Source organism: Mus musculus, chromosome 1 (assembly GCF_000001635.26).
Source record: "Mus musculus strain C57BL/6J chromosome 1, GRCm38.p6 C57BL/6J".
NCBI classification, from domain to species: domain Eukaryota; kingdom Metazoa; phylum Chordata; class Mammalia; order Rodentia; family Muridae; genus Mus; species Mus musculus.
In genome coordinates, this window is record NC_000067.6 from 121508514 (window position 1) to 121529681 (window position 21168).

The window sequence follows — 21168 nt, forward strand, 5'->3', positions numbered from 1 at the left end:
CGAGGGAATTGGGGAAGCTGATTCTGTTCTTTCGTCTATGTAATAGGGAAATGAGCTGAATCTGCTCTAGGGTTGTCTGTACCTCATGAGAATCACATTATAGCCTCCCTGCTACAGAAGATAGGAACAGTACCTCTAAGCAATTAGCATCCTCTAGCAGCTGTGCCTATTTCACCTGGAACTTTCTGTGTGTTGTCTCTCCCAACCCTCTTCCTTGCCAGCTCCTCTTGTTAGTTTTTATTGTCCAACTTGACACTTACATAGAGTCACCTGGAAAGGGGAAGCTTCAGATAGAGAATTGTCTCAGATTGGCCTGAGGCTATTGACCTGGGAGGGCCTGGCCAACTATGGGTAGCACCATCCCTAGGCCAGTGTCTCTGGTCTGTATATAAAGCTAGCTGAACATAAGCCAAAGAGGAACCAGTAAGCTATGTTCCTCTGTGGTTTCTGCCCTGACTTCCCTCAGAAAAGCACGTTACCAAGTATAAGCTGAATTACCAAGTGAAAGCCGAACTCTGCTTCCTCCAACTGCAGTGCATTCATTATTTTTCTTGAGGCTGTGATTAAACATCTGACAAAAGCAACTTTGGGAAGGAAGGGTTGATTTTGTCTCACAGCTCCAAGGATTACAGTCTATTATGGTGGGAAGGCACCATAGGAAAGCAGTAGGAACTTTAGAAGTGTCTGATCATACTGAACCCACTGCCAGGAAGCATAGAAAGAGGGACCCTAGCCCATGGGATGACGCCATCCATACTCAGTATGGGTTTCCCCACCTCAGTTAAACTAATCTAGAAACTCCCTCAGTTAAATTCCTCTTTCCATGGTGATTCTGAATCCTGTCAAGCTGACAATCTACATTAACCCCAGAGAGGAATTACAACTACTGCTAAACTAAGTCGGGCAGTGTTGGCGCATGCCTTTAATCCCAGCACTGGGGAGGCAGAGGCAGATGAATCTGTGTGTGTTAGAGGCCAGCCTGGTCTACATGATAAGTCCCAGCCCAGCCAGGGCTACAGAGGAGACCCTATCTGCAAAAAAATAACAACAAAAACAAAACAGAAAAAACATGAAGATGTTTCAACACTAAACCACCAAACCTCTTTGAGAGTCTGATCCAGTCAGTATGAATTACTGAACACTTTTTCTATTTTCAAATATGTCTTGTTTATTATTTTGTGTGCACATGGGGGTGAGGACTGTTGGCACATATCTGGAGGTTAGAGACAACTTGCAACAGTTAGTTTTTTTTTTTTTTTTTCCTTTCCTTCCATTACGTGTGTCTCCATCAAAAGCAGGCCACCAGGCTCAGGGGCAGGTGCCTTCACCTACTGAGCCATCTTGAAGACACCTGCGTGGAACACGTTTTATCAAAGCTTCAGGTGAGGCCCGCTTCTAAGCTGAGAATCATTGTCCTGTGGAGGTTGTATAGGAGGCTAAGAAAGGGAAACTCCTCTGATGGATAAGGGATAGAGGAAAGGCTGTGTCAAGGAGACAGACTCAGGAAACTCCTGAGAGAGGACACAGTACTAAATAATGGAAAAGCAAATCAACTTTGTCACATGTGAGGTCTAACAAATGCTCACCAATACCTAAAATCTATCCTGAAAGTGTTTGGCAGGGTTTCTGCCTAGTGCAGAAATGGAGCACAATTCACTAATAATGTCTGTCACGTCCTTCTGTAGAAGGCATGGGTGTGTTTGCCAAACAGTTGCCAACCTCCATGAGAACTCTTCAACGTTCCAGGCCCAATGGTATGACTTTTGGAGTGTCATCATCGGGCCGTGGGTGGTGGGGAGAAGGTCTCGGGTGAAATGAGGATCACAGGTCCCCTTTCTCTTCCCAGGTCTTCCCTTTTCTCTCCCCAGCCCTTCTTATCTCTGCTTAGTAAAGAGGCTCTTGAAGGCATTGTTGTAATTCTTATTAAAGGCAGTGTAAATCAAGGGGTTGAAGAACGAATTGGAATATCCAAGCCACAGGAATATGCTTTTCCAGATGGGTGGCAGGCTGCAGGCACAGAGCGGGCTGATGAGCTCCGTCAGGAAGAAGGGGATCCAACAAAGCACAAACACGCCAATCAAGATCCCGACCATCATGGCTGCCCGCTTCTCCTTCTGCTCCCGCCACGAGTCTCCGCTTGTCTGGAAGGTTACTGTTGCTCGGCGACGGGCTGTGAACACCATCTCAGACTCTGGAGGTGCTTCCTTTGCCTTGAAACAAAGGAGATACAGAATTAAAGTCACAGAACAGGGCAATAAGCTGAACTGGAAAAAAAAAAGCGATTCTCAGTTCTATCAGAGAATTGAGGCCACAAGGCTCAGGTGCTGTTTAAAAGATAGAACACCGTGAATCCAGAGACTCACGGCTGAGGGGAACAGGCAGCCACAAGCAGGAACCAGTGCACCAGGGCAGAAAATTGTAAATATGACTGGCAAGGCGCCAGAAGCTCGGTGTGGCCATATCTAGATGCCAAAATCTCTGGATGTGGCGATGCATTTAATAATGTGTTTGCTAGGCAAGATGAGGACCAGAGTTGAATCCCCCGAACCCATCTGAAAATCTCAGGCATGGTGACATATGCTTGTAATGGGGAGTGCTGGGGAGGTGGACACAAGAGGATCTCTCTGGTTCATTATCCATCCAGTCTAGCCAAACTGGTGAGTTCCAGGGTCAATGAGGGACCCTGTTTAAAACAAAACAAAACAAAACAAAACAAAACAAAACAAGGTGAAGAGAGCTGGAAGGTGGCTCAGCAGTTCAGATGATGGCTCAGCAGTACAATCCTAAAGATTGTAGTTTAGATCCCAGCATCCTTCGTGTGCCTGCAACATCGGATCTGAGGGGGTGGAGACAAAAGGATTGCTGAGCCTGCTGGCTTCCAGCCCAGCTGAGAAAATGAGGCCCAGGTTCAGGGAGAGACCCTGTCTTAAAGGAACAGATGTAATAGAGGATGCCTTCATCTACACACAGGCATGGCTACATATTCTCTCACACAGACATATACACATCTATTATTTTAAGAAACAAGGTGGAAAGGGACTATGGAAGATACATAACCTCAACTTTGGCCTCCACGTATACATGGGCACACACACAAACAAACCAGACCACCACAGGAGGAAGGAAGGAAAGGACTTGGGGAGTGAAATACACACTTCTATATGTTTGCACTGTCAGGAGTTCTGCCCTGTGCTGGAAGCCACCAGCATGATGGGGTCAGTTTGTGCTTCCTGCAGTGAACGGAAGATCTGTTTTGAAACCCATCAGATCATTTTATTGTTCCGGACAAAGCTTAGCATCAGGAGAAATCTAACCTACCTTGGAGAAGATAAACATTAAACTCAAATACCTTTTAACTTCACAGTCCCACATGAGGAGAGGTGAGACCCATAGTAAGCGTGAGTGAAGTTCACAGTCCAAGACACTGACACCAAATAAGTTTGATGTGGAATCTGGAGCTTGAACTCAGATGGTCAACCTTGCATGGTGTCCCAGTTTGCTTTTCTGTTGCTGTGATCAAACATTCTCACAAAAAGCAACTTTAGGAGGAAAGGGTTTATTTAGCTTACACTTCCATGTTAACTGCCAATCCCTAAGTCAGGGCAGGAACAAAACAGGAACTGAAGAGAACCCATGGAGGAAGGAGGCTTATCTAGGGAGGGTGTGGCCCACAGTGGTCTAGGACCTCCAACATCCATCACCAATCAAGACAGTTTCTCACAGGGATGACCACAGATCAGTGATACTGAGGCATTTGTTTATATGAGGTTCCCTCTTCCTAGGTGAATCTAGGTTTTCGTCTAGTTGACAAAGGGTATCCAGAATGTACCGCAAGCATTTTGCCCACTTAGCTGTCTCCCCAGGCTCTGTTTATCTTTAATGAATATGGGATCTGTAATGCTGTCCTCCTTTTCATTTCTGAAATTACTGACATTTCTTTTTCCTTAGCCTTTCCCAAATTTTACTTTGTAATGGATCACTTTTTAAAAATAGTTTTAGGATTTATTGATTTTTCTCCATTGATTTCTAGCTTTTAAAATTTCTATTCTGACTCTTCCTTTAGAATTTTTTCTTTCCATCTTGCTTCCTAAGGTAGAAATCTACATAGGCAGTATTGAAGGAGAACCACAAACTTGGGGGATTATCATTATTACTCCACCTCAAAACATACTAATAAAGGGGCTGGATCTACAGCTCAGTGGTTAAGAGAGCGCACTGCTCTTCCAGAGATCTGGGGTTCAGTTTCCAGCACTGTGCCAAGCAGCTCATAATTACCAATAGCTTCAGTTACAGGGGATGTGATGCCTTGTTCTGGTCTTTGTGCACACTTGCAGATACATAGTTACACAGAGACGTGTCATACATTAAAAATAAAAATCTTTTAAAAAACATACTATAAAGCTTTAGTAACCAAGAGTATGTTATATTGGCAGAAGAACATAGAAATACAGTAGATAAATAGAACATGGAGAGCCCAATAATATTAATATATATAAATTATATATATATATATATATATATATACACACACACACATATATATATATGTATATATATATATGTATATATATTCATCATGATGCAATCCACAATCACTTGGCAAAGAATCTCAATGAGGGATTGTCTAGATGACATTGCCCTTTAGGCATGTCCGTGAGAGATTGTCGTTTTGACATTAAATGACATGGGAAGACCCATCACACTTCAGGCAGTATGTGGTTTGAGTCCTAGACTGTGTGAGAGTAGAGAAAATGAGTGCACAGTGGTTAGCATGCACTCATTCACTTCTCTCTGCTCTTGACTGAAGATGTGATGTACCCAATTGTTTTAAGTTCCTTTTGTCTTGATTTCTCCCACTATAATGTGCTGGAACCCAGAACTGGAAGCTAAAATAACCCATTTCTCTCCATAGTTTTTTTTTAAGATGTATGTATTTATTTATTATGTAAACAGTGTTCTGCCCACATGTATGCATGCCTGCAGGTCAGAAGAGAACACCAGATCTCATTATACATGTGATTGCTGGGAATTGAACTCAGGACCACTGGAAGAGCAGCCAGTATTCTTAACCTCTGAGCCATCTCTCCAGCCCTCCAAAGTTGTTTTTTTGTTGGGTATTTTCTGAAAGCAATAGAAATGAAATTAAGACATATAGTCAGCTGATCTGTGACATGGGAGCAAAGGTAATACCATGGATAAAAGTGTTTTAAACAGCCGGGCGGTGGTGGCGCACGCCTTTAATCCCAGCACTCAGGAGGCAGAGGCAGGAGGATTGAGTTCCAGGACAGCCAGGGCTACACAGAGAAATCCTGTCTTGAAAAACAAACAAACAAACAAAAAAGTGTTTTAAACAAGTGCAGTTGCAACAACTAAAAATCCTCCCTACCTTCATAAAACAAACTACAAAATGGATCAGAGTAAACATAAATTTTTAGGAAATAGTTCTGGAGAAAATCTAGATAATTTTGGGTTTATGGGGATTTTTTGATATAATCATTAAGGAAAGAATCAATGTGCTACACATCAATGCATCAATTCTCTGCTCTGACTGCCCCACCTGGGAATCCATCCCATAATCAGCCACCAAACACAGACACTATTCCATATGCCAGCAAGATTTTGCTGAAAGGACCCTGATATAGCTGTCTCTCATGAGGCTATGCCAGTGCCTGGCAAATACAGAAGTGGATGCTCATAGTCATCTATTGGATGGAACACAGGGCCCCTAATGAAGGAGTTAGAGAAAGTACCGAAGGAACTAAGGGGTCTGCAACCCTATAGGTGGAACAACAATATGAACTAATAGTACCCCCAGAGCTCATGTCTCTAGCTGCATATGTAGCAGAAGATGGCCTAGTCGGGACCATGGGTCTTGCAAACTTTATATGCCTCTCAGTACAGGGGAATGCCAGGGCCAAGAAGTGGGAGTGGGTGGGTAGGGGAGCAGGGCGGGGAGAGGGTCTAGGGGACTTTTGGGATAGCATTTGAAATGTAAATGAAGAAAATATCTAATAAAAATTGAAAAAAATTCTTTGCTCGGTGGAAAACATTGTCAAGAGGATGAAAAGACAGTCTGAGGAGAAATAAGAAGACAAACAAGTCAGCAAATAAAAGGCCATTATCTAAAATATACAAAGAGTTTTAAAACTCATGAGTGTGAGCTGGGCTGAGAAGATGGTTCAATGGGTAAAGTACTTGCCTGCATGTGTGGAAGCAAGTACACATTCCCCAGAACCCACAGAAATGGCAGGTAGACATCGAGACTGGTCTGTAATTCCAGCCCAGGCAAAAATGGACCACATCACCTGGGCAAGCTGGATAGCAAGGCCAGCTGAATCCCTCAGCTGGATAGCAAGGCCAGCTGAATCCCTCAGCTGGATAGCAAGGCCAGCTGAATCCCTCAGCTGGATAGCAAGGCCAGCTGACAGATGGAGAAATGTCTCAGTGGTTAAGTACACTTACTACTTCTGCAGAGGATCGGATTTGGTTTTCATTACCCATATCAGGTGGCTCATTCTAACTCCAGTTCCAGGAAATTCATCACCCTCTGCTAGCCTCCTTGGCACTGTACACACATGTGTATACCTAACACATATGATTTAAAATAATAAAAGGAAGAGCCAAAAGCTGAGCTGAGTTCATTGGGAGACCCTATCTCAATACCCACTGTCAACTTCATTTGCACCTATATAAACATTTGTGCCCACACACATGCAAACATACATATACACTCATGCAAATGTACATACACACATGCAAAAAAGAATTTAAAACAACCTATTTTAAAATAGAAAAAGAAACTTTTAACAGATACATCACTAAAAAAATTATAGCTCTACATATCTTTGGCTGGCAAAATGGCACAGTGGATACTCGATGTCAAGCCCGAATGTGGTGATTTGAATTAAAAGGCCACCAACAGATTGGGAAAGGATCTTTACCTATCCCAAATCGGATAGGGGACTAATATCCAATATATATAAAGAACTCAAGAAGGTGGACTCCAGAAAATCAAATAACCCCATTAAAAAATGGGGCTCAGAGCTGAACAAAAAATTCTCACCTGAGGAATACCGAATGGAAGAGAAACACCTGAAAAAATGTTCAACATCCTTAATCATCAGGGAAATGCAAATCAAAACAACCCTGAGATTCCACTTTACTCCAGTCAGAATGGCTAAGATCAAAAACTCAGGTGACAGCAGATGCTGGCGAGGATGTGGAGAAAGAGGAACACTCCTCCATTGTTGGTGGGATTGCAAGCTTGTACAACCACTCTGGAAATCAGTCTGGCGGTTCCTCAGAAAACTGGACATAGAACTACCGGAGGATCCCGCAATACCTCTCCTGGGCATATATCCAGAAGATGTCCCAACCGGTAAGAAGGACACATGCTCCACTATGTTCATAGAAGCCTTGTTTATAATAGCCAGAAGCTGGAAAGAACCCAGATGCCCCTCAACAGAGGAATGGATACAGAAAATGTGGTACATTTACACAATGGAATACTACTCAGCTATTTAAAAAAATGAATTTATGAAATTCCTAGGCAAATGGATGGGCCTGTAGGGTATCATCCTGAGTGAGGTAACCCAATCACAAAGGAACTCGCACAATATGTACTCACTGGTAAGTGGATATTAGCCCAGAAACTTAGGATACCCAAGATATAAGATACAACTTGCCAAATGCATGAAATTCAAGAAGAACGAAGACCAAAGTGTGGACACTTTACCCTTTCTTAGAAATGGGAACAAAACACCTATGGAAGAAGTTACAGAGACAAAATTTGGAGCTGTGACGAAAGGATGGACCATCTAGTGATTGCCATATGCAGGGATCCATCCCATAATCAGCTTCCAAATGCTGACACCATTGCATACACTAGCAAGATTTTGCTGAAAGGACCCAGATATAGCTCTCTCTTGTGAGACTATGCTGGGGCCTAGCAAACACAGAAGTGGATGCTCACAGTCAGCTATTGGATGGTTCACACGGCCCCCAATGGAGGAGCTAGAGAAATTACACAAGGAGCTAATGGGAACTGCAACCCTATAGCTAGAGCAACAATATGAACTAACCAGTACCCCGGAGCTCTTGTCTCTAGCTGCATATGTATCAAAAGATGGCCTAGTTGGCCATCACTGCAAAGAGAGACCCATTGGACTTGCAAACTGTATATGCCCCAGTACAGGGGAATGCCAGGGCCAAAAAGGAGGAGTGGGTGGGTAGGGGATTGGAGGGGTGGGTATGGGGGACCTTTGGGATAGCATTGAAAATGTAAATGAGGAAAAAATTGCAAATTAATTTATAAACTTCCAAAAAATAAAATGGCTCCTGTAGGTCCATAGGGAGAGGCATTATTGGAGGAAGTGTGTCACTAGGAGTGGGCTTTGAGGTTTCAGAAGCTCAAGCCAGGCCCAGTGGCACTCTCTCTCTCTCTTCCTGCTGCCTACTGATCCAGATGTAGAACTCTCAGCTACTTTTCCAGCACCATGTCTGCCTGAGCACCACCTTGCGTCCTGTCATGACGATAATGGACTAATCTCTGAACCTGTAAGCCAGCTCCAAATTAAATGTTTTCCTTTATAAAAATTCCCGTGGTCTTTGTGTCTTTTCACGGCAATAGAAACCATAACTAAGATACCAAGGATCTAAATTTGATGCCCGAGGTCCACAAAGTCGTGAGAATGGACCACAAAGAGTTCTTCTCTGACCTACACATATACACCTCATAAACAAACAAGCAAACATAAATAATAAATAAATGTAGTTTTAGAAGATATACATGTTATAAAACCATGGGCCATCTGATCAGTGCAAATCAAAACCTCAGATGCCATTAAACATCTATTAAAAGTGTGTAGCTAGCCTGGTTCTGCTAGTAGGGTACCTTCCAAGCCTGCACTCAGCCCTTTGGTTCTGTTCCAGCACCATACAATCCAGGCCTGCGGCACACACCTGTGATCCCAGAAGTCAGGAGATAGAGGCCGAAGGATCGGTTATCCTCAACTACATCATGAGTTTGAGGTCTCCTTGAAATACTGGAGACCCTGTCTCAAAGAGTGAGATAACAGAGCACAAAGGGTAGGGACCAGAGAAGTGTGGACCTCATCCCTCATCAAAGAAGCTCCTTTTTACAGCAGCAGGAGATCATTATTGGAAGCTACAACTACTCAAAATGCAAATAACAATTTGCATAACCATGTGATTCTCAGCTCCAATTGCTAGGTCTACAACACAGCTCCTGTACCTAAGGCTCAGGGAACATGGAAGAAAAGAAGGTGGAAAGATTGGAAGAGCCAGAGAACCAGGAAGTCTGCTGTAACTCTCTGCCTTCTTGCTATGACAGGCAAGCTTTACCCACAGAATGTCAACAAGATAGCTGCCTGAACAAGAGGTGAACAATTCCAACAATAGTTGGTATGCCAACATGGGCTGAGGAAGCCCATGGGTCCCATCCCTAGATGATGAGCCACAAGCAATTAACAATGCTGAGAGAGGAGGAAGCAGTCATACCCAGGAATGCGCCTCTGATTGGTTATCTAGTCGCAATCGGTCAGCCCTAGAAACTTACACACAGTCAACAATGAATGAACTCAGCTGGATTTAAATATTTATTCGTTTATATATAAATGTTAACAACAAGAGTTAAGAAAGAGGAGGCCCCCATAAATTTAGAACCTATCATATTCCTTAAAAAAATGGTGAAAAAATCTATTCAAAACATTGATTAAGGTAAAGTCTAAAGATTCTTTAGAAGAAAAAATAAAGGCTTGACGACAAGAACGAAAGCTCTTGTGGCAGACTGCCGTTGAGCCTGGGCAAGCTCCTCTGTCTGTTCAAGCCTGGTAGCCCATCAGTGAAGCAGGCTGATGAAAGTCTTCAGCCTCACCAAGGCTTCAAGGAAGATGAGCATTGGATCCATGTTCCATGTCCAGAGAAGCCCTCTGCCCCCACATTCATTCGCCCATCCCCTATTCATGGTGGAGACTGAGAGTGGAATTTCTGCCACCAATGGAGCAGACACAGTCCTGGCCCTTACAAAGTCTGCTCTAAAGGGACAGACAGTCTGTCCACATTAACACTGCACTATATTGTATAATTGCTATGGTAAATGGATTCCTTATAAATAATGTAATGATTCTGCTTTGCCTAGATTAAAAAACAAACTCTAAATGCCTTTGTATCATAAATTAGTTAATAGATGAGGGAGATGACTCAGTGGATAAAGCTCTTGCCACACAAGTTCAGATTCCTAGCACCCATGTAAACACTGGCCAGGCATGACAACCCACTGTAATCCTAGCAAGGGAGATGGAGAAGGCAGATCCCTTGAGCAAGCTGGCTAGCTAGACTGTCGAAATCAGCAAGCTCTAGGTTCAAATGAGAGACCCTGTCTCACTATATATGGTAGAGAGCAATCAACCAAGACACCCAACATCAACTCCTGGCTTCCACAATCACAGGCACACACCTGTAGATACATCCACACTTGGAAACTAGCAAATACACACCCATGCATAGTGGTGGCGCACGCCTTTAATCCCAGCACTTGGGAGGTAGAGGCAGGTGGATTTCTGACTTTGAGGCCAGCCTGGTCTACAGAGTGAGTTCCAGAACAGCCAAGATCTATACAGAGAAACCCTGTCTCGGGAAAAAACAAAACAAAACACCAAAACCCCATCCATATATATATAGGCAAAATAATCATTAGCTACCATTTCTGCATATTCTCTCTGTCTTTGTCTTTGTCCGTCTCTGTCTCTCTCTGTCTCTCTCCCTCTCTCACATACATACACACACACACTTCTGTTTGCCTCTTAAGTTATTAGTCCTCAAAGAACTCTCCCATGATCCTCTGAACTCATCCATGACTCCCTGAATTAAGACCTTACTTTTTCCTTTTATAGCTAGCAATTTGGGTGGTTATGTGTGTGCTGTCTGAAACAGAGGAAGAAACTAGATCTTACTACAGGAGCTACTTAGTATCAGCACCTGTTCCCTGGCAGTACCCAGGAAATAGCTGCTTAACCAATAGCTTGGTGCCATAGCACAATGGCTTGCGTCTGCCTCTCTCTTCCTTTTTGGAAGATGCAGAGGCAACAAGCTGTCAAGTAATAACTGTTTCCATTTCTTCTCCCAGACCCAACTGGGTATAACTATCAGGACCATCACAGGACTGAAGGCACTGGATTCTGTTCTCAGCATGTCTACTTGTCCATCTTCTCTCACATGGAGCAGCACCCCTAAAGTCAAGCACTAAAGGTGGCCTGGCTTTGCAGTCAGAATTTTTCTAGGCCTACTTTCAGATGCTGCCTCCTGCTCCCTCTTCCCTACCTTAGTTTGTTTGGAACAATCACTAAATCAGCCTAAACATAGATGCGTGAAAATCTGGCCAAAAGAAGAGGCTTTTCCTTTGGCAGTGGCACCCCAGCAGCCACTCCACATGTCACCCAAATAGAGACTATAAATGGACAATTTCAGCAGTAAAACAGGATGCTAGGGAGACAGTTCAGTTGGGAAAGTGCTTGCCTTGACAGTGAGAGGACCCAAGTCCAAGCCTCTAAATTCACCTCTTAAAAGAAAAAGAAAGAAAAGGAAGGAAGGAAAGGGGAGGGAGGGAGGGACCCATAAGTATATAGCTTGTACTTATGATTCTAGGGATAGGGAGGAGGAGACAGGTGGATCAAAAAAGACCTTGTCTCAAAGAGTCTAAGAAACATTCTTCCCACCCCAACCCCCACACGGGAGTCTCTTTCTTCTGGGATTACAAACACATATATTCTGAAGAGCCAGCTGAGAGCCACCCCATCTATAACGAGCTTTTAAAAGTGTTCCAACTTTTCCCAGTGTCCAGCAGTGGGATGCATGTCAGCCTTCTCTTTAGAAAAGTTGTGTTAGCTGTGATGGCACCTTCCTTACTCCCAGCACTTGAGAGGCAGTGGCAGGTGGATCTTTGTGGGTTTGAGGACAGCCTGGTCTACATAGAGTTCTAGGCCAGGCAGAGCTACACGGTGAAACTCTGTTGGGGGAGGAGAACTTGCCTAAGAAGCCCAAGGACCAAAGATGGCGCCGAAAGCGAAGAAGGAAGCTCCTGCCCATCCCAAAGCCAAAGTGAAAGCCTTGAAAGCCAAGAAGGCAGTGCTGAAAGGCATCCACAGCCACAAAAAGAAGAAGATCCGAATGTCACCCACCTTCTGGGAGCCCAAGACCCTGCAACTCCAGAGGCAGCCAAAATATCCTTGAATGAGTGCGCCCAGGAGAAACAAGCTTGACCACTATGCTATCATCACATTCCCACTGACCACCAAGACAGCCATGAAGAAAAAAGAGGATAACAACACTCTTGTGTTCATTGTGGATGTCAAAGCCAACAAGCATTAGATGAAATAGACCTTCAAGAAACTCTATGACATTGATGTGGCCAAAGTCAATACCCTGATAAGGCCTGATGGAGAGAAGAAGGCTTGTGTTTGTTTGGCTCCTGATTATGATACCCTAGATGTTGCCAACAAAATTTGGATCATCTAAACTGAGTCCACAAGGCTAATTCTAAATATACACTTTTTTTCACGAAGAAGAAGAAGAAGGAGGAGGAGGAGGAGGAGGAGGAGGAGGAGGAGGAAGAGGAAGAAGAAGAAGAACAAGAACAAGAAGAAGAAGAAGAAGGACGAAGAAAAGAAGAAGAAAGAAGAAGAAAAGAAGAAGAAAGAAAGAAAGAAAGAAAGAAAGAAAGAAAGAAAGAAAGAAAGAAAGAAAGAAAGAAAGAAAGAAGAAAGCAGCCGCTGCCCAAGGACCTGTACTCACTCCTTGGCTTGGAGGCAGGGGACAAAATTACAAAAAGGACCAAAATGAAAATCAAGGCCTCTGGGAGAGACAAGACTGGTCCATGGCATAGCACAGTCCAACATCAACATCAGGTACCACAAAGGTCTAAGGGATAAGGAGCTGTATCCTGAAATCCGGCCAGGAGAGCTTAGCCATCCCTTTAGAGAGGAACAGCATGCATGGAGGAAGAAAGTGGCTGCCCTCTCCCTCCTCCTCCCACTCAGGAAGTGCTTATTAGTGGGCACTTTCCCAGACATTTTTCTTCCCTTGTAGAGAACCTCGAGGCACTTCAGTCTGTCCACAATAGAATCGAAAGTGTAAGAAATGGATGGGGTGAGTTAAGTTCAAAGAGATCCGGAGGGAAGAGAAGTAGAAAACAAAAGTCTACTGATTAAATCCATTCATTTAAAACAGACCAGCTCCACCAGGGAAGCAGTGAGCCCAGTCTCCTCTTGCCCTATCAGAAGCTCAATCCACAGCTTTCCCTCTGAGCACAGCACTTCTTACAGGGGGCTGGAAGGGAAGGAACCCCCCCTCCCCAAGCAACCTCGAAGAAAATAGGAAGGGCGGGGTTTTAACTCAGTGGTAAAGTTTAGATGGCATACAGGAAGCTCTAGGTTCAGTGGTCAGTAAGGAAAGAAAGGGAGGTAGGAAGGTATGGAGGGAGAGAGAGAAAGAGAGGGAGAGAGTGAGAGAAAGAGAGAAAGAGAGGGAGAGAGGGGGAAAGAAAGAGAGAGAGGCGTCAATTTAGATAATTCATTTTGACTTTTTCAGTTCAAAATATGATGCCCATCAAAAACCAGTAGGACAAAGCGGGTGGGGCGGGGTGGGCGTGGTGGCAGAGACTGGTGGATCCCTGGGGTTTGGCTGGCCAGCCAGAGTAACTTACTTGGTGATGGAGCACTAACCACTTGAACAAAACACCACTAGCATCCTCACATGATCACAATATCACAAGATCAACCCTGTGTGATCTTACAGGACCAGAAACTCTACTGCAAAACAAAAACAAACAAACAAAAACAAAAAACAAAAACACAAAACAAAACAAACAAACAAAAAATCCAAAATGCCTCCAAGTCTAAAACTTCTTGAACATCAATCAACAAGACACCAGTAGCAGAAAGGGCCACTCCCGACTGTAGACAGGCTAAACGGAATGCATAAAATGAGGTTCTAGCTACATCATGTCCTTTTTGTGGGTTTTTGCAATGACCTGGAGCTAACCAAGTAGCGAGGCTGGCCAGTGAGTCCCGGGAATCCACTCATCTCCATCTCCATCTCCATCTCCATCTCCATCTCCATCTCCATCTCCATCTCCCTGGGATTATAGGTGAACACAACTACTCTCAGCCAATTTTCATGATTCTGGGGGGCCCAACTCAGGTCCTGTTCTCCCAGTGGAGGCAGTTTGTTGACTGAGCAACCTCCCTAACCTCTGGAGTAGCTATTTCTAATCAAAGATGCCAGACCAAGGCATGGAACACCCAAGGCTTTGTCTGCTCTGCAACTGCTAAACTCCAAACTTCACCCCAAAATATCACCCACCATAGCACAGAGGATGTCTATCATGCCTGACAACCCAAAAAAGGAAAGTTTCTCAACTCTTCCTCATGTGTAGAAGAAATTGTGCAAACAAGAACATTTTCTTGTCAAAATAAAAGCAGAACACAGTGGGTTTGATACAAATAAGCCAAGCCATCCCATAAGTGTGGTAAAATATACACACATACACACACCACATGCACACATACACAATGCATACATACACACATATATTCACACACACATACATACATGTGCACACACACATACGTACACACAAATATACAGTTTGGCTAAACCCTTGGGCAAGGTACACTTGTTACAGTTCTCACGTTTAGGTGAATCTTGTTGTTGAGTCTGAGAGTTTGGTAGCTCTGCAAAGCTAAAGACCACTGAGGTTAATGCTTAGAAGGGGAAAGTGGAAGTACACTCACTGAGGTTGGATTACATTCATGGAGGAGGGGAGATATTACTAGTTTAGTCAGTAAGGTACTAGGATCCTGTGGATCCTGGTTTCATTTCTGTTGGGATAAAATGCCCTTGCGTGTGCAAGAGCAAAGAGAGATAACTGCGTGCGGGCTTGCTCGCTCACTTGCTTTCCTCTCTTACACAGTTTAGGACTACTGTCTAGGGAATGGGGCCTGCAAACATGACCTGGATCTTCTGACATCAATTAACTTTAGACAATCCCTAGAAAACATGCCATGGGCTAACCTGGTCTAGACAATCTCTCAATTAAGACTCTCTTTCCACGTTATTCTTTTTTTTTTATTACGTATTTTCCTCAATTACATTTCCAATGCTATCTCAAAAGTCCTCCACCCCCGCACACTCCCCTACCCACCCATTCCCATTTTTTGGCCCTGGCATTCCCCTATACTGGGGCATATAAAGTTTGCAAGTCCAATGGGCCTCTCTTTCCAGTGATGGCCGACTAGGCCATCTTTTGATACATATGCAGCTAGAGCCAAGAGCTCCGGGGTACTGGTTAGTTCATAATGTTGCACCTACAGGGTTGCAGATCTCTTTAGCTCCTTGGATACTTTCTCTAGCTCCTCCATTGGGGGCCCTGTGATCCATCCAATAGTTGACTGTAAGCATCCATTTCTGTGTTTGCTAGGCCCCGGCCTAGTCTCACAAGAGACAGCTATATCACGGTCCTTGCAACAAACACTTGCTAGTGTATGCAATGGTGTCATCATTTGGAGGCTAATTATGGGATGGATCTCTGGATATGGCAGTCTCTAGATGGTCCATCCTTTTGTCTCAGCTCCAAACTTTGTCTCTGTAACTCCTTCCATGGGTGATTGTTTCCAATTCTAAGAAGGGGCAAAGTGTACACACTTTGGTCTTCGTTCTTTTTCAGTTTCATGTGTTTTCCAAATTGTATCTTATATCTCGGATATACTAAGTTTCTGGGGTAATTTCTACTTATCAGTGAGTACATATCATTTGAGTTCTTTTGTGATTGTGTTACCTCACTCAGGATGATGCCCTCCAGTCCATCCATTTGCCTAGGAATTTCATAAATTCATTCTTTTTAATAGCTGAGTAGTACTCCATTGTGTAAATGTACCACATTTTTTGTATCCATTCCTCTGTTGAGTTGACAGTGGAAAACTAATCATCAGCTATATGTGGAGGAGCACACCTTTTACCTCAGCTCTTGGCGGGCAGAGACAGGCAGATATCTGTGAGTTCAAAGCCAACCTGATCTACATAGAGTTCCAGGACAACCATTGCTTCGTCATGGTGGGAAACTATGATGCTAAGAGGAGGCGGTGCCTGGTCTAACTGCAGCCTCAGCCAGGAAGCAGAATGTGGGAGAAAAGAAGAGCTGGGAGATCAGAGGTCATTTCCCATGACCCATTTCTTCTGGGTAGGCTCTGCCTCTTCGCAACCTTCCCAAATAGCATCCCCAGCTGGGAGCCAGGTGTTGAAACCTATGAGCCTAAGGGAGACATTTCACTTTCAAACCACGAAGGAGATAATGCTCTGTGTTTTAGAAGTTGAGACCCAGAGTGGAGGAAAGCTTTCCACAGGCCCTACCACTAAAGAATAACTCAGCACAGTGCTGGACCTACCGGCTGGAATTCTCTCTCCCCATCACAGACTACTTCTGATAAGCCATCTCTTCATATCTGCTGTCTAAATGGGCTGTCTGAAGCAAATGGTAAAGGCGTGGGATGACACTAAGTGGCAGTGTGCTTGCCTGGCATGTACAGGGTCCTGGGCTTGATCCGCAGCAATGCAAAACCAAACCTAAAAAATAATAATAATGATAATAAAGACTGTTTCTTCTACCAAAATAAGGAATAAAATCAGACTTGGCAAGCCTTCTGGGCATCCATTCCACTGTGATTTTCCTAGGTGCATAACTGGATTGATGTAGCTATTAAAAGTCAGGCTCCCCCTGCAACCAGACAGAGAAGCTATAATCACCCCAGGCATTTCCGAGGGACCTTTCAAAGAACATCATTAATTCTGAATAAAGCTCTCCTTTCCAGCACTTTCCAATTATAGACTTGACATTCCTGTTTTGTGCTAAAAAAAAAAAATTCCTCTGCCATTTAATTAAACTGAAATGAATCTACTTTTAAAAGCTCATATACATGTCTGGTAGCCTAGTATCTGAGCTGACTTGGAAAAGTAAGACAAACAACAGCCTTTCTTAGCTTGTTCATTTTGACCCTTTTGTATTTGTGTGTATGTGCACATGGGTATGTTTGCTCCCTATCATAGTTCCAGGCAGGGTCTCTCTTTAAACCTGCAGCTCCTTGATTCAGCTAGACTGGTGGTCAGCCGCTCATCATGACCAGGACAATGTAGTTATCTTTGTGTTCTTCAGTTGGTGGGGTCTTCCTCGGGGGAAGACTGGGGGTGTGACTCAGTTGGTAGAATGCTTGCCCAGCATGCATAAAGCTGTAGGTTTCATTCCCAGAACCACACAAAGCAGGAATGGTGGTACTGCCTCTGACTTCCACACTTTTGGGGGTGAAGGAGGAAGGATCAGAATTTCAAGGTCATCCTTTGTCACTCAGGAAGTTCCATGCCAGCTTGCAATACCTGAGACCCTGCCTTAAAAATATTCAATTGTTAAAAACTAGTAACCTACGTGTTTAAAAATGAGGAAAAGGAGACACACAAGTATTAATGGATGTCTGGAATGGAAACTACAACCCAGGTTCTCTCTCCCAAATCTCCAGGAGACATCTCTGGGATTGGGATAAGTAAACAAAGGGACACACACAGAGACACACACACATAGACACAGACACACACAGACACACAGACACACACACACACACACACACACAGAGAGAGAGAGAGAGAGAGAGAGAGAGAGAGAGAGAGAGAGAAGGGGGGGTTGGGAAGTGGCTTATAGAGTTTTAGAATCTGGTCACTGTGAAGAAGAACCTGGGGTCAATGACAATAAAGAGTGACAGCTACAGGTATTTCTTTACTTATATTAACGTAATTGACATTCCACAGAAGTCCAGGACAGTCTAGTCTAGCCAGGATCAAGAAGATGGCAACTCCAGACCTGATGTGGACAGAGCCACTCCAGGATCGAAGGAATGATGACTGCTGCTAAGTATTGGTGTGTGTGTGTGTGTGTGTGTGTGTGTGTGTGTGTGTGTAACATTTACGAGTTTGTGTGCATGTGTGGTCCACATGGAGCTCAGAGGACAACTCTCAGGGATAGAGCTCAAGCTGTCTTGGCTGCCTAAGACCAGCTAGGTAGATAGGACTTGATCACTATCAAGAAAGACAGGCTGGGGATGTAGCTGAGTTGGTAGAGAGTTGCTTCCGGTACAGGAAACCCCGGAGTTCCATTCCCTTCCTCTCCCTCCACCACCCCACCCCCGCCCCAATTCAAGGAGATTGGTAATGCATGCCTGTAATCCTCCACTTGAGGCCAGGGGATTAGAAGTCCACGGTGGGTTTTTTGTTTGTTTGTTTGTTTGTTTTGTTTTGTTTTGTTTTTCGAGACAGGGTTTCTCTGTATAGCCCTGGCTGTCCTGGAACTCACTCTGTAGACCAGGCTGGCCTCGAACTCAGAAATCCACTTGCTTCTGCCTCCTGAGTGCTGGGATTAGAAGTCCAAGGTTATACTTTTCCATAAAAAGTTGGAGTTCAATCTGGGCCTCATGAGACCCCGTCTCAAAACAACACACACACACACACACACACACTCACACACACACACACACACACACACACACGAGGTTTGGAGGCTCCAGAGCTAGTTCTCATGTACAAGTTTAGAAAATAATTTTCACAGGTGCATATCCCGCAGGTGGTTCTCTAGAAATACAAGCGCTAAGCCACCCCACGAGCTCAAGAGCAGATGGCCTTCTCCCGCGCTCCAGATGCGACATTTCCTCTCCTCTCTTACACACCAAAGTCCAAACTCCGTTCTACTCTTCCATTTTCTATTTTTATTTCTTTCCAGGACCCTTCCTCCGCACTACCCCCACCCCCACATCCACACCGAGAAATCCACAAAGAGTCCCTGTTACCTGCGTGGTGGCAGGAAGCGGTACCACCGCCCGCCGTCTGCGGCCGAATCGAAATTTGGCGGCTTTGTATATTTTCCAGTAGACGAAGAGCACCACCGCCAGAGGCAGGTAGAAGGCTCCGCAGGTGGAGAAGACAGCATAGGAGGGCTCCTGGCTCACCTGGCAACGCTGCAGCCGAGCATCATAGGCTTCGCCCCAGCCAAAAAGCAGCGGGGCGAGAGCAATGAGCGCGGACAGTGCCCAGGTGATCGCGATCATGAGCGCAGAAGCACGGCTCCGGGTGCGCAGCGTGTACTGCAGGTGGCGCGTGATAGTCCAGTAGCGATCCAGGGCGATGGCCGCCACGTTCCAGATGCTGGCGGTGCAGCACAACACGTCGAAGGAGATCCACACGTGGCACAGACTCCTGCCTAGCTGCCAACGTCGCCCAACGGACAACTCGCTCACCAGGCTCAGAGGCATCACCAGAGCCGCCACCAGGACATCCGAGACGGCTGTCGAGGCCACCAAGTTATGTGGCACGCGGTGGAAGGCGCGGACACGCAGGATAGTCACCAGAACTAGCAGATTCCATAAGAAAGTGGCAACGATCAGCAACACCAGTAGAGTCACCACAAGCACGGTGAAAGCAGAGAAGGGCGGCTCGCGGCCAGGCAAGATGAGCCCACCTGGGGTGGATCCCATGCTCCTGCCGGAACTTGGGCTGTCACTGCAGCTCTCGGGTCCCGGAGGAAAGGCAAGGCCGGGAGTGGCGCCTGAGAGGTTAGAAACTTCCATTATTCAGGGACTTGGGCTCTGGGGCAGGAGATGTGCCCGTGGTTGCATGAACTGTGGATAGGTGGCGAAGCAAGAGAAGCAAGAGAGGCACTCCGCGCGCCCAGCAACGCAAAAAGATGTCCAAACCGCGCCACCCTTGTCCCTTTTCCAAACTGCAGCCTCCTTTTGGCGCTTCTTTTGGCCTTTTTCGTGGACCCTCTTTTCCAGATGAGACTCCTTAGTCCAGCTTTGCCCAGCGCATCAAACCGACTGCAGAGGATTGGGGACTGGTGCCTGGGCTCAATAGAGACCTTCCCTGAATGGTTGCTGGAACCAAAGGGCTCCTCGTGTGGGCTGAAATGGGCGGAGGAGTTTTGGAGCCTCCACCAATAGGAGCTGTAGCTGTAGCGCAGTACTAGCGGTCTCCCACCTCCGAGGGGCGGAGAGAAAGCTAGCAGCGGTCGCCTCAGGGAAAAGTTGTTAACATCCTGTTGGAATTCCATAGCTACCACCTCCGCAGATCCCTCAAGTGGACTTGTTGGTTCTGTTAGACACTGAGACATTGTTGGGCTACCAGCCAAAGGCATTGTGGTTTCCTGGAGCCCTGATTCTACCTGTATCCAGAGTAAGAGTCCCAAATATTGGAGTGCATGAAACAGAAAGTTCTGCTCCCCAGCTGTTAGGTGCTAGGTGCTCAGTGCTCTGTGCTCCATCCCAGCTGCTTGGTGCCCAACTCATAGGGAGGGTTTCTTGGACCTTGCAGTTTATCCCTTAGTTTTATGCTAACAACTCCAGGCTGAAGCTGTTGGACAGAGATCTAGAAGAGGGACAGTTTCCAACCTGCTTGCCATGTCTAACTTCAGGTGCTCCACCTCCTTTTGGTTTCTAATAGTCTACTATCCTCTTCCAGTTTAAACCTGAGGTTTTATTGTTGCAACTTTGTTTCTTGTGGTGCTGGGGATGAAGGCAGGGGTCTTGTCCAGGATAGGCAGGCACCCCACCCCGCAGCTACTCTCATTTACCCTTGGGTAAAGGAAAACGGCACTTACGTGAAATTCTCTTCACCCTCCTCCAACATCCCCATTCCATTTTCAATCTCATTCTTTAAATTACTTTTACGTGTGTGTGTGCGTGTGCGTGTGCGTGTGCGTGTGTGTGTGTGTGTGTGAGAGAGAGAGAGAGAGAGAGAGAGAGAGAGAGATCATGAGGAGGTCAGAGAAAAACTAAAGGAAGTCAGTTGTTCCTGTCCACCGTGTGGATTCCAGGGATGGAACTCAGAGCTAGGGAATTCAGATCTTCAGGCTTGGTGCCAACTGTTTTGACCCAGTGAACCATCTTGCAGGCCCCAGTCTCATACTTTAAAAAAGCATATCAAGTTGGATGTGGTAGCATACACCTTTCTTTAATCCCAGCACTCAGGAAGCAGAGGCAGTTTTGAAGCCAGCCTGACCTACACAGTCAGCTCCAAGACAGCTGGGACCACAGAAAAACCCTGCCTCAGAAGCAAGCAAAC

The 21168-nt window shown here is 45.3% G+C and overlaps 1 protein-coding gene across 2 annotated transcripts; it reads right to left on the minus strand.

Annotated features, from left to right (window-relative positions):
• Nucleotides 1-1244: 1244 nt before the first annotated feature.
• Nucleotides 1245-20799, minus strand: Htr5b (5-hydroxytryptamine (serotonin) receptor 5B). 2 transcript variants are annotated; one of them, NM_010483.3, is made up of 2 exons: nt 18900-19952; nt 1245-2210 (listed from the first exon to the last, which is right to left on the minus strand). In NM_010483.3, exons 1-2 carry the CDS (start codon nt 19674-19676, stop codon nt 1875-1877), a joined length of 1113 nt encoding a protein of 370 aa, NP_034613.2. In that variant the 5' UTR covers nt 19677-19952; the 3' UTR covers nt 1245-1874. The 2 variants fall into 2 exon arrangements, with proteins under 2 accessions (NP_034613.2, XP_017172669.1); XM_017317180.1 differs by lacking the exon at nt 1245-2210 and adding an exon at nt 16470-16638 and having other exon boundaries at nt 18900-20799.
• Between the last annotated feature and the right edge of the window lie 369 nt (nt 20800-21168).